This window comes from Excalfactoria chinensis, chromosome 1 (assembly GCF_039878825.1).
Source record: "Excalfactoria chinensis isolate bCotChi1 chromosome 1, bCotChi1.hap2, whole genome shotgun sequence".
Classification (NCBI taxonomy): Eukaryota; Metazoa; Chordata; class Aves; order Galliformes; family Phasianidae; genus Excalfactoria; species Excalfactoria chinensis.
The window spans coordinates 62,182,141-62,195,882 of NC_092825.1; the positions used below are offsets into that span (position 1 = coordinate 62,182,141).

Below are 13,742 nucleotides of genomic sequence, written 5' to 3' on the forward strand. Positions count from 1 at the left end.
GCCATCGCGCACCGTAGGCAGAGCGCCGCCGCTACCTTCCGCGTCTGGTCGTGGAAGCGGCAGCGCCTTTCTCCCTTGTTGGTGTGCTCGGGAGAGCCGGGAAAATGGCGGCGGGCCCCGGTAATGCGCGGAGCCGCTTCGTGGTGGTGGGCGGAGGCATCGCCGGAGTTACCTGCGCCGAGAAGGTACGGACTGTGGGGCTGTTGCCCACCGGGTGCTTGCGCGCCCCCCGCCGGCTGGCGGTCCGTGTGTTCCTTGTCGAGAGGGGATTTGGGTCCGTGTTTAGTGTTCATGAAGAATACCTGCCTGAAATAGAACTGTGTGCAGTTACTCTGGCTTCATTTCACAATTAACGTTTCTGATCTTTAAGATTGCTCTGAAAGGGAACAAACTTTATTGCTTTCCTGAATTCGTCCAGATCTCACAGCGAGTGCCTTTTTCACTGGTACAAGTTTCCTGATCACATTCTTACATAATGACCGAGTCTTGCTGCTTTTTCTCATTCTTCCCACAGTAAGGAGACGGAACTTGATGATCTTTGAGGTCCCTCCCAACGCAAACCATTCTGTGACTGTATTTCCCAGCAGCACAGGGAACACAGTTGGAATGAGTATTAGCAGTCTGATAATGTGTTTTAATTCACGGAGTCACAGAGTTGCAGGGATTGGGAGGGTTCTCTAGAGATCATCGGGTCCAACCCCGTCCTAAAGCACAACCCACAGCAGGTTGCACAGGTAGGCATCCAGACAGGTGTTGAATATCTCCAGAAGAGGACAGTCCACAGCCTCTCTGGGCAGCCTATCCCTGTACTCGATCACTCTGCCACTGAGGAAGCTACAACCCTGTTGCTTTCTCATACACACTTTTAAGGATAATCTTCTTCTCATTCCAGACAGGGTTAAGATTCAGTGATTCCATCCTCATGTGCAGTGTTTTCTGTACACAGCTGGAAAGGGTCTTTTCTGAGAGCAGCACATTCATTGCCAAATTAGTGTATTCATCAACCCCATCAAAAACAGCCTTGTGTGTTCTGGAAGAATTTCTGTGCTGTGCTCTACATGCTGGCATGCATGAAAGTATAAATCAGAAACACTGAATACAGTGTTTCTTAGTCTGGAGACTAAGAAACTAAACTGTTTTTACTGTCAATATAAAGCACACAGCTACAGTGGGTATGAAATACGGATTAGGGAGTCATGCCATAAAGGGTGTATTACATGACATTTCTCACATATCCTCACGAAATGCATTTGTATTTTATGCCAGAAGTGTGGCTATGTGGATCTCCCTTAAACCAACAACAAAGTCTTGGCACTTTGACCTTCAGGTTCTTCCCATCTGAAGTACCGTAATAAATGCTCAGTTGCTCATGTATAACACAGAACATGCTTCCTGGTGGTTTTTACAACATATTGTTCATCTGTAGGATACCGATGATAAGGAGCCTGGGTTCTGCTGTGGCTGAGCAGTGCAGCACTTAAGGTGGAAATTCTTTACCGTCGCTTGCAGCCTGTCTTGTATTTTATTGCTTAGCAGCATTCTGAAGACGACACACTTATCATTTTACTAAATTACATTTAGAATAACCAATAGGAATCAGTATTTCCTCTGTCAAAATGGAGTCTGTTAAAAAATTGTAACAAAATGAGCAAAAATGCAGGGAATCTCCATAAATCGTGTGATCAGAGTCTTTCAGCAGCCAGCCCTTAGAATATAGTGAAAATATTCTTTTGAATAGTATATCTTGCAGTGGCTGCAGTTGTTGAAGTAGTATGACATAAATCTCAGGTTTCCCAGTTTGATTCGTTTCAGTTATTCCCTGTATTATTCTTCCATCACCTTGAAACAGTGTTTACCTGACCCAGATTTACATAATGTAGTAATGTATATTACTTTATTCCGGTCGTTTTGCTGTGTTTAATCCACTTCTGTTGGTGACTCCTCGCCCATCATGTTTTCTGTTTCTTTACAAGCTGGCCGTGGACTTTCCGTCAGAAGACATTTTTTTAGTGACGGCTTCTCCAGTTATAAAAGCTGTTACGAATTTCAAACAGGTAAGAAAGCTTGAATTTTTGTTACAGTAAGACCTCGTCAAAAGTCTGTGCTTGTACAGATGATTTTAGACTCAAATCTTGAAAGTGGTTATGTGCGTTATTCATAATCACTAGCAAGTTTTCAGTGACTATATTCATAATATTAGCAAATGACCGAAGATTAAATTGGTTACTTACATGATCTAAGTGCTTAATACAGTTCTACTGAAGCATTATTTCGCTACTTTGCTAATGGGAATGCTCCATCTTTAAGCTCCAAAATGATATGTTTGGAATCAATTATTTAAGAAATTTAGTCTTGCTAGTGGATCTCAGATTCCCCACCATTCTTACAGTAGTAGTACATTTGAATCTCAGGCAGAATCAGACTTCTGACGTGTAACAGAAAAGAAGTATCCTTCTGTGAAACTGTGCTCAATTTTATCTCCAGTAGCTGGTGATTCAATTACCTCTTCGCTGCTATTCTTAAAAATAAAATAATCCCATTCTCGAGTTCAGATTTCTGTCTTGTAGGTTCATTAGCCAGAGGTTCTCAGATCTTGCAAGGCACACCTCTTTTTCCTACCATTTATGAACAGATTTTACAGTAGGTCATGGGAAGAGTTGGGCTTGGATTGCCCAGAATTCAGGATGCAAAGCTGCAAGCCACCTAGGCTAGCCCATAGGAAGTCAGGTTTTACCTTTTGGGGACAGTTACCGACCTACTGCTTGATATTTGAGTTCATCGCTGTTTTTCTGTGAAATGGTACATAATACAAATTTATTATAGTACGGGTCTATCTTAGGACAAGTTTAAATAGTTTTTATTTCTTTTAGGTTTGCAGGTCTCAGAATCAGTTTTTCTGATGTATTAATGCTTATATTCAAATTACTGAGGGGGGAAAATAAGGCATAGAGATTTAAACGAAGGTTTTTGCATAGTAGCTGTAACTGGCTACCAGCATCTCTTGCTTCTGTGCATTGCTTTTTTCTGTTTTATCTGAAGGTGATGAGATGCTCAGAATGTAGCTAAGAAGACCAAGAGCTCTTTGTAAGAATGTAAAGTAACACCCAACTAATGAATCTCAAGCACAGATACAGGCTGGGCAGAGAGCAATGGGAGCAGCCCTGAGGAGAAGGATGTGGGAGTGTCAGCTGATGATTCAACATGAGCCAGTAGTGTGTGCTTGCAGCCCAGAAGGCCAACTGTATCCTGGACTGCATCAAGAGAAGTGTGACCAGCAGGTCAAAGGAGGGGATTCTGCCCATCTACTTGTGAGAGCAGTCTCATGAGACCCCAGCTGGAGTACTGTGTCCAGTTCTGGAGCCTCCAACACAAGAAGAACATCAAGCTGTTGGAGAGGGTGCAGATGAGGGCTGTGAAGATGAACAGAGGGCTGGAGCACCTCCTCTATATGGACAGGCTGAGAGAGCTGGGGCTCTTCAGCCTGGAGAAGAGAAGGCTGCAGGAGACCTTACAGCAGCCTTCCAGTACCTGAAGAGGGTCTACAGGGAAGCAGGGGAGGAATCTTTTTTTAGGGCATGTAGCAACAGGATGAGGAGAAATAGCTTTAGAATGGAAGAGGGTAGATTTAGATTAGATATTAGGAAGAAATTATTTACTGTGAAGGTGGAGAGACAGTGGAACGGGTTGCCCAGTGGTTGTGAATACCCTCTCCCAGGAAGTATTCAAGGTCAGGCTGGATGGGGCTTTGAGCAACCTGGTCTGGAGGGAGTTGTCCCTGCCTATAGCAGGGGGTTGGAACTGAATGATCTTAAAAGGTCCTTTCCAACCATTCTGTGATTCTGAGTTTCAGAATACTGACACATGGGTGTCCAGGACAAACATTTACCATTGCAAAGATGTAAAGTCTGTAATTCATATCAACAAAAGTTTTGGCAAGTGAAGAGTAAGGGAATAACTAAAAACTGTTTGAAGGCAGCAGCATCTAAGTTATGGACATACATACCTTAACTTCTCTGTGAGCTGCAGAGGTGTCTAGTTCCTAGCTGTGCTCCAGTCTGTTTGAAAACCCCATAAAGTCAAAGGCCTGAAGATTCCTATCCAACTGTTTCCTTTCTGGAACAAACCTCAGTTCAATGTAACTTACTCGGGTGTTTTCCAAGTTCTGTTGTTTTGGGTTTTTTCACCAGTCATCTGATAGTGACTATATATGTGCTGCTGAATACGTGCTCTTGAGGAGATCTTGAATGTTTTGCATAAATGTTTATCTTGCGTGCTTTGCTTACGAGTTGGACAAAAGTAAGCACTTTTGCTGACATACAGACCAAGTAACTGCAACATGAGGTTTTTGAACTGCTAAATGATAGAAGAAAATGTCACCAGGTACTCACTTTTATAAGAGGGGAAAAACATTTATTTGAGTCAAAAGGGCTTCTTTAATTCTTTGTGCTATTTTGAACAAAACATTCTTCCTCCAGAATACTTGAGAAAGATGCTTATATGGGGGACCATGTAACATCATTGAGTTACTTTATCAGAGTTTTACCAACCAGGTCAACAGGGTCTTAGAAACGCATCCAGTAAATTAAAAATGCAGTGTTGCTAAGTCTCGTAATATATATAAGAAATAAAACATTATTGCAGTTAATGTATCCATCAGTGTAAATAGCTTTAGAATTACAGTTCTCTGTATTACTTTGATAATTTACCAAGGACATGCACAAAAGGGTTCTATACATAAAACAGTACTTTTGGCAGTGACACAGTGACGTTATTCAAGGCAACATGAGCTTTATATTATGACTTCTTTATTATACATTTGCTTTATACATTTTTTGTTACAAACTTCAGAAATTAAAATGAATAGATTATTTGTATTTTTAAATCTCTTTCTGCTTCTTCCAGGTCTCAAAAACACTTGAGGAATTTGATGTGGAAGAGCAACCCAGTTCTCTATTAGAACAACGGTATCCCAATATTAAAGTTATCCACTCTGCCGTAAATCAATTGAAAAGCGATGAGCATGTAAGATAACGTCTTCTCCTTTTTACTTATGCATGTTTCTTGGAGGTAAAAAAGAACAAACATCTGAGAAACCATTGAATGATTTTGGCATGAAATTCTGCTCAGCAACATTCTGGTTATTAGAACGTAATTTACCAAAACTTACAAGAAAATACCTCTATAGCAGAAATGCTGTGTCACAACCTGAACCAGTGATTGAGCACCTGGTGGGAAGGCAGGGCCAGCAAAGGGGAGCTCAGGTGCATGCAGTGCATGCATGCAGTGCACCTGAGTGACTGGAAGGAGTGGAGCCAGGATCCATCCCTTCCCAGCCCTCATTTAAGGGTTGGCAGCAGAAGTATGGGTCTTTTACTGAAGATCTCTGCCTGCCCGAGGTTTCCCAATGGTAAGCAGCTTTGTTTCCCTTTGTTTTTGTGTCTGCAACTTCTGCATTTGGGCTTGTCCTTGTTTGCTGCAGCTGAAGTCTTTGCCAGTCTGCTATTATCACTGTACTTTTTATCACATTATAACCTTCTGTTTAATCAGATATTTATAGTGGTATTCTGGTAGACTGTGGCTGCTTGTTAAAAAGTTATGGATCCAAATTTAGTTATTAATCAACAAACCACACCCCTTCAATTTATATTCTTGATAACTTGGATGTGTGACATTGAATACCTGGTTGGGACAGGAGGGAAAATTCGATTAAACCGACATTGTTTATCGGTGTAGGCATCAGAAAAGTTCTGCAACCCTTAACGTGTGTCTTTGTGATATCTGAGTTATCACTTGTTGCTACAAAGCCAAAATGTTAACAACTTTATGATGCATGAAAAACTAACTCTCAAAGGAACCAGTGTTTCCACTTTTCCGTTGTTCTTTGTAACAAGAGAAATGTTGCAAGCAGGAGCAATGCCCAGTATGTACATGTCCTCTTTACTGTCTAAGTGAGCTTGACATGCTTGCTTTATTTTAATTCACTGATAATCAGAAGTTCAAGTTTCAGGTCTCAGGCTGTTGTTGCTCGTTTTAAGTTGCAGAGCTGTGACTTCAGTTGGCTTAGAATGCTGCTTATGTTGTGACCCAACCAGCTGACTTGTAGCTTCACCATTGTACGGTTTTAGTTCAGTCTAAGTAGATATCAGTATCTCATTTATGTGAATTTTGAAGGATCTTTTTCCTCTGTTACCTCAAAATCTTTAAAACATCCCTTTGTGTAAAACTGCCGTAAACTATTTGGCTTCTAGTTTGGAAAACATCAAGCAATACATTAAATTTATTGTGACTTTGCTGCAGTGTGTTTTTGCTTGTTTAGCACCTACCCCTTGTCTTTAGCAAAGAACTAAATTTGTAATCTTCCTAAACTTTAGTCTGGGTAGTACCTAGTTAATACAAATCTGCAGTTATTTAAGGTAGAGAGAGTCAAAGAGTTTAGTGTCTGTCTCCAATTGCGTGTGTTAGTTCATGTATTAAAGATCAAAAAAGGCCCAAAAATGTGTTGATGCCATAAAGCTTTACTTATTTTTCCCTAATAAAAACCCAAGGTCTGGACTGAGGAGTGTTTAGCTCTTACAGCTATCTTACTACTATCTAAAAGTACTATGAATGAGGTTCTTAATTGCTAATATATGTAGTAATGCATAGGTCTGCATCTGTTGCTGGGGTGGGGGGAACCCTAACAGATAGAAAACTGATTCTTTCAACCCAGGTAGTGAGTACAGGGTGCCACCAAGAGGTAATATTTATATTTAATCAGTTTTAAGTGTACATGTTTTATTTCATCAGTACATAATTAGACCTGTAAGTCTATGGTCAGTGTAACACAAATGAAATAGCTCATAATGACGGAGTGAAAGCTTGCTCTTAAAAAAGAGCCAGTAGCAAGTAGCCAGTGCAGCCTTTTAATATCTGCAAAATACGATGATGTCAAGAAAGAAAGAAGCCAGTGCTGTTTTATACGTGTCCAATTATTTCTTCTTTCCTCTTAATTTTTAACAGAAAATTTTCACTGAAGACGGGAGAGAATATACGTATGAAAAGCTTTGCCTGTGTGCTGGAGCAAAACCTAAATTAATTTTTGAAGGAAGCCCGTATGTGTTAGGAATTCGGGATACTGACAGCGCGCAGGTAAATGCACTTTGGACTTGCGTGTGTGTAATGTATTCATCTTTCTGATGGAAGGTGCTAAAAAATGGTTGCAGAGTGAAATGGAGAATCATCTGATGGTGTTTATTATTTTATTTCCTTGAATAGAATGTTTTCAATAGCAGAGAAAGCCTTCAGAAACATTAAATAATTTGTTATTAACTTTACTATGTTTATAAATGCCTCATAGTGTTTCTAACAAAAGAGTCCAGAATAAAAGGTGTTCTTTTACTTCCTGGGCAGAAACCTACCTGAAAATGCAGACAGGAAGTAGGAACTTAGCTGAAAAGGTGCATCCAGCACATTGTATGAAGGGCTGCTTCATACTGAGACCATGGATGGACTTGTTTTGGTTGTATGAAAGAGAATTGCTGTTGTTTTCCAGGATGTGAACTACAAGATGTTGTTGTGTGTTGCTGTTTGTTTTGGATATTAAAACTTTACCTGATGTTACAAAATGAAGAAGAGATCTTAATGCAGGAGTTGTATTGGCTTGTATTTCTTTTATTTCTCTCACTGCTAAGGTTGGATTCGGAGACCTAGTTCTTTCTGAAAACTTTTGGGGGCAAATAAAAATCACTTCTCAGATTTTCTATGGATCATTTATTTTGTTCCTGAATTCTAATCAGGAATTCTTACTTCCTTTAGTGTCTGTATCTTTGCTCTTCTAATGTTGTGAAAATTACCTTGGAAATTATACAAACGGTGATAAAATTTGATTAATAGGTAATACAATGCTAATGGTCTCTGGGATACAAAGTTCTTATGGATTCAATTATGGGTTGTCAGTTTAGCTTAAATGTAATTACTTAATCTTCTCCTGGCACAGCTTGAGACTTACAAGGCTGCAGAAATAATTTCATCCCTTAATGTGATAGAACTTCATGGGTTTCATTGGCTTCTTTAACAGATTCTTAGCATAAGTAAACATGTATCAGTAGTTTGAGAAACTGGAACTAAAACCACTGAGAGGAAGTATTGGAAAGGATGTATTTTATCAGTATTCCTTCAATTGTTTTCTTTTCTGACACAGGCTTTTCAGAAGAATTTGGCTCAAGCTGAGAGAATAGTAGTGGTTGGTAACGGTGGGATTGCACTTGAATTAGTGTAAGTCAACTGCTAAGTTATAAGTTCACATATGTGAGTAAAATCTTTAATATCTCAGAGCTCAGTCTTGTGTGTGTGAGTTTGAAAGAAGGTTGACTTATAAAAATATAGCTCTTCAGGCACTTAGTAGAAAAATCAATAAAGAATTGTTTTTCAGTGTATAGTGGAGCATGTTGTCACAAAAAATCAGAAGGCCTTTTAAGAAGCTTTGACATGATATGAAAAATATACAGCAATTTTCTAATTGGCACCAACAGATTTCTTTTTATGCTATTAACAGTGATATTTATGTTACAGAACTTCTCTACCTTCCAGAGATAGGAGATGTAGCAGTGAAACAGCTGTTCTTGCAGCCAGCATGATTTAAGTTGATGAAGCTTCCGAGCTATCTGATTTGGCTTTTGTCGTAGGGAAGATACTGTGTGGTTCACGCAGTCTGATAGATTGCAAAACCATTTGTATTATACAATTATGTGATCTTGTTTTGCATTGTAGGGCACTGTTTTTTCAATTGGATAGACACAACTTTGATGCTGGTTGGACTTATCTTGAAGGTATTTTCCAACCTAGATGATGATATGGTTCTGTAAATTGCCCTCTGCATTGCAGTCTATGTTCCATCTGACAGCATCTTTGATAGACAGGAACAGTTTCAAATACCAGTTGTCAACAGTGGGCAGTCGGACAAAATGACTGGTTATTTTTCCTCCATTGTGAGGAATGGGAAATACTAATCATTATTCTTATGGACTTGATCTACCTTTCCCTCCTGCCCTAACAACAGTTGAGTCTGTAGTCATGAGAAAGGAGAAAGAAGAAAGGTGTGTCATCTTACTTTTCTGGCATCCTCATATAAATATATAAAGGCTGTAGTGGACTTGATAGGTTTGGAAGTCTTGTTCCTTATTTCTAGCTTCTGGAATAAAACCTTGCATACTTGTTGTGTTACTGAGAGCCATAGTTCCTTTTTTGGGCGGTCTCTAATTTTTTCCATTGTTTAAATGCCCACAGGTATGAAATTGAAGGCTGTGAAGTAATCTGGGCCATCAAAGACAAAGCTATTGGGAACACTTTTTTTGATGCAGGAGCAGCTGAATTTCTTATTCCAAAACTGACTGCTGAAAAACAAGAGACTCCGATTGAATGTAAAAGAACCAAGTATACAATGGAAGGTAATGTGTTTCAGTCTTCTAGCACTTTAGCAGCAGTATTTAACATTAAGAATAGCCCTGAAAACAGTTCTTTTAGAAGTCTGTAAGTGCAATTTACTATTATAAGCTGTTGGAGCCTTTCTAGCTTTCAGGAGTCCATGCTGATGCTTAGCAGTGGCATGATTGTTTCAGAGGTGAGTGCAGTAATAAAAGGCATAACACTGAAAGGTGTGAAATACTTGTTTGGGGTCTGATTTAGATATTAGGAGGAAGTTTTTCACACAGAGGGTGGTGACACACTGGAACAGGCTGTCCAAGGAGGCTGTGGATGCCCCATCCCTGGAGGCATTCAAGGCCAGGCTGGATGAGGCTCTGGGCAGCCTGGTCTGGTGGTTGGTGACCCTGCACGTAGCAGGGGGGTTGAAACCGGTGATCATTGTGGTCCTTTCCAACCCAGGCCATTCTATAATTCTGTGACTTGTCTATAAATTCATGATGTTTGGGACTTTGCCTTACCTCGTTTGTTATATATTTCTCCCCCTCTTTCTGCAACCAGATCGTGTTCCTCATGGTTCATAATCCTTGATCTGAATTCAGCAGGCATCAAAGTTTGTATGCTAAGTCTGATATTTTCTATCTCTCTGTCTTCAGGAAGTGAGAAAAAAGAAAGGCCTGCAGCAGCACCATCTGACAAACTGGGCAGCGCCTTGGGTCCTGACTGGCATGAAGGCTTACAGCTGAAAGGAACCAAAGAGGTACGTTTGCGATCTTAGTTACATTTGTTTGATTGTTGTTTTATGGTGAGAAGCATTACAGAACTTAACGATGATGAGATTTAACTTTTAAGAGTGTTAGAACAAGAAAAATAAAATGTGCTTGAACTGGTTCTCCTATCAGAATTACACAGAAAACCATTTTAACAGAAATAGAATTGTTTTCTTTTTCAAGAGGGAGGGTGCCAAATCAGATCCACTGATGTGATTTCATCCATTTCCTATTCAGAATGAAACAAATGCTGGTTTTCACATCTCTTCGGGTCTGGTGTCAGTCCTAGCATTAGATGTTGTGGTACCTATGCTCTCTTCTAGCTATGTTAGATATATTTTCCTATTGAAAACAGAGATATATATATACCTTATATCTTGCACAGAGATATAAGGTTATTATCTTTATCATAAGTTAAATTATGATAGAAAGTGGAAGGACTTAAAATCCTGCAGGACAGTGCATGGGAATTGTTGAATTACAGCCTAATCCACTGATTGAGCACCTGGGGAAAGGACTGGGTCAGCCTTGGGAGCACAGGTGAAGGCAACTCATCTGCACGACTGAAAGGGGTAGAGCCTGGCCGCACCTCTCTTAGACTTCATTTAAGGGCTGACTACCACCGGGGAAGGATCTTTCGTTAGGGATCCCTCCCTTGCAGAGTTTGCTCTGATAACCTATATTCAAAGACAGGTGAGCATGTTTCCTTTTCCTTTGTAACACCATTCCATTTACACCAGTCCTATGTTACTACATTCCTGTAGTGCCCTTCTGCTGTGACCTTTCTGATTATAAGAGAGAAATTTCTTTTTTCTATTCTATTAAGTTCTGTATTTCTCTCTTGTAATGCAAAAGTACCTGTGTAAGGTTTCCTGATTTTGAAGAAAGTATGCAGAGGCAAGTTAATATTCATCTATTTAATAGAGGTACTGACATTAGTGGGGACAGCTGGTGAGTAGAGTGTCTGCCCTGGGTTTACCCCCAGCAGATACCAGGAGCCAGCCAGCAAGATGTTCACTTAACTCCTTTAGTACTGTGGCCATATATATAACAGCAGGAGACGATACAGCACTGTGTATTCAGGATGAACATGGACATTCACAGAAAGCAAGCAAGGAGACCTTTACAGCTGCAGAGCAGTTTCTCACAAACTTGTTTCTTCTACCTACATGTGGAAAGTATCATAGTATCATCATAGTATCGTGCGAGTTGGAAGGGACCTTAGAGATCATCGAGTCCAACCCCCGGGATTCGAGCCCTCTGTGTAGCAGCGCGGCACTTCTACCACTTGCACCACAGGGGGGATTCGAACCCGGGCCCCCGGTGTTGCAAGCAGCAGTTCTTCCACCGTGTGCCACTGGGGGTACACAAAAAGTAGAGGCAGGTTGCTCATGTTCCCAAGCTAACAGGCTAGTCACCTGTTTAGGCTGTGATCTGTAGTTGGCTAATATGCCGTGTGTTAGGGTGGGGTATGTGGTATTCATTTTTTTGTTCAGTAACACCTCAGTTTGAATGAAAGTCTGTTATTTGCTATAATATTGCTAATAATTTAATTAAAAATTCTGACGTTCTTCCTTTAGTTTTCTCATAAAGTACATATTGAAATACTGTGTGAAGTAAAGAAAATACACTCGCAGCAAGAATTCTTACAACAGCAGCAGACTTCTTTGGCTTTTCCTAAAGAGGGGAAGAATGTAGAACCAGATGAAGGTAGGTGTGACAAAAAAACAAGTGCCAGTGCTGATTAGGAAAGCGTGCTGACGTAATAATGTTGGAGTAGCTTTGAGCTCGATTGCTTTGTTCTGAAGAAAATGTAGATTTGGAAGAACAGACCTTTATTTCTGTAAATTAAATGGTGTTCTAGCAGTTTTCATAGATTCATAAATAGTATGGGTTAGAAGAGACCTTTAAGATCATCTGGTTCCAGCCACCTACTATAGGCAGGGCTATTTCTCTCTAGACTAAATTGCTCAAAGCCTCATCCAGCGCGGCCTCGAATGCCACCATTTGTAGGAGCTGAGGGTTTATGGGCTATGTTTAAATTACAAAATGCTATGAATCAGACTTATTTTTTCAACAGAGTCCCCTAAATGTTGTGTGTAGGGTGTTTGTTCCTCTGGTGGTTCAATAAAGGATTTGATTCAGGAGAATTCAGAGAAAGCTGCTAGTGGGACTGGGAGCTGAGCCCCAGATCTCATTTTCTGATCCTGAATTAAATGAAGGAGTTTTGTAGGTAATCTCACTATTTGGAAAATACTTTTTCCTACCTAATCAACCAGATAGCTCAAATTATTTTTCTTTTCATTTCAGATCTTATTATAAAACATTATTAAATTATCTTCTGTTGGTTATATTCTCAGGGCAAAATTTTCCCCTTTTTCAGTTCTGTGGCCTGTATACGTGGAATTAACTAATGGAAAAATTTATGGATGCAATTTCATTGTTAGTGCAACCGGAGTTGTGCCGAATGTGAAACCATTTCTTGATAGCAATAATGTGAGTATTTACTGATTTACTTCAAAGTTGAAGCTGTTTAATTTTGGTGGTTGTTTTTTTTCTTCCTTCTTCTTTATTAGTATGGGAAGATGAGCTCTTTTCACATGGTTTCTGCTTCTCTCAATGTGAAACACTGAGGTACAGCATTTCCAAATAAGGCCGGTACGCTGAGTTCTAAAATGCAATACTGACCTGTTCTCACTCACAGTGAGAAGAAAGTGTGGGTTGGTAGGAAACTATTTGTGTGTGCTAACTTTGGTTTTCCTCATTTGAAGAGTTTGACAAGATTTAGGGTCAGTTCTGCGGGTGGTTGGGTAGCATTATAGTATGGCACAGTAGTTCTTCATGTGTAAGCGACTGCAAAAAGTACTTTGTTCTGACACTCTTCAGGGAGGTCTGTTTTATTCCCTTAGAAACAAAGGTGCTTTAAGACTGGGGTGTATGAGTGTGTTCCTGCCTTTTAATCAGCCTTCTCTAATTGAGTAAGATTAGATGAGAGTAAATAGCCATAAATTGTTTATGCTGAATTGCCTTTTCTCTGCTGTAAAAATGGAGTCCAGAAGAGAATCTTACTGAGTATTGATCCAGATCTTCAGATGATTAAGCAGAAATTTTGTAGTGGGTTCTGCCATTTAAAAAGTAGCAAAAGAGGTGACTGCTTAAGACAAAGGAAAACTACTCGGTTAAAATGACTGTTTTCTTCTGCACTGATCCATGCAAATCCTTAGTTTGCTATAGGTGAAGATGGAGGTCTTGAAGTAGATGAACACATGCACACCTCCCTGCCGGATATCTATGCAGCTGGGGATATCTGCACGGCGGCGTGGAAACACAGCCCTGTGTGGCACCAGGTAAAACAAATACAGCTGTGTGCTCAGCAGTCACCTAATCTACAAAGTAAAATACACAGTTACTCAGATGCGAGGAACAGTGTAATTGAGCAGGAAACCATTGAGTTGGTAGATAATCCTGGGCGTGCTGATAACAGATAACTTTATCTATGTGGCTGAAAGCCAAGCTGTTCATCTTTCTGACTATGATGAAAATCTGATATGCATTCATTTCACACCGACACGT

General features: G+C 40.1%; 1 protein-coding gene across 2 annotated transcripts in view; it reads left to right on the top strand.

Annotated features, from left to right (window-relative positions):
- Positions 1-13,742, top strand: part of PYROXD1 (pyridine nucleotide-disulphide oxidoreductase domain 1) — a 14,569-nt gene continuing 827 nt past the window's right edge. Inside the window, exons 1-10 of one of the 2 annotated variants that reach the window (XM_072340868.1) lie at positions 1-185; positions 1,974-2,054; positions 4,903-5,022; positions 7,000-7,128; positions 8,180-8,253; positions 9,265-9,425; positions 10,056-10,159; positions 11,750-11,879; positions 12,553-12,665; positions 13,394-13,516. In XM_072340868.1, coding sequence (XP_072196969.1) covers positions 105-185; positions 1,974-2,054; positions 4,903-5,022; positions 7,000-7,128; positions 8,180-8,253; positions 9,265-9,425; positions 10,056-10,159; positions 11,750-11,879; positions 12,553-12,665; positions 13,394-13,516 — 1,116 coding nt within the window. In that variant the 5' untranslated portion in view covers positions 1-104. Of the gene's footprint in view, positions 186-1,973; positions 2,055-4,902; positions 5,023-5,311; positions 5,408-6,999; positions 7,129-8,179; positions 8,254-9,264; positions 9,426-10,055; positions 10,160-11,749; positions 11,880-12,552; positions 12,666-13,393; positions 13,517-13,742 lie in introns of those variants that run through there. The other variant, XM_072340875.1, reaches the window with a different exon arrangement.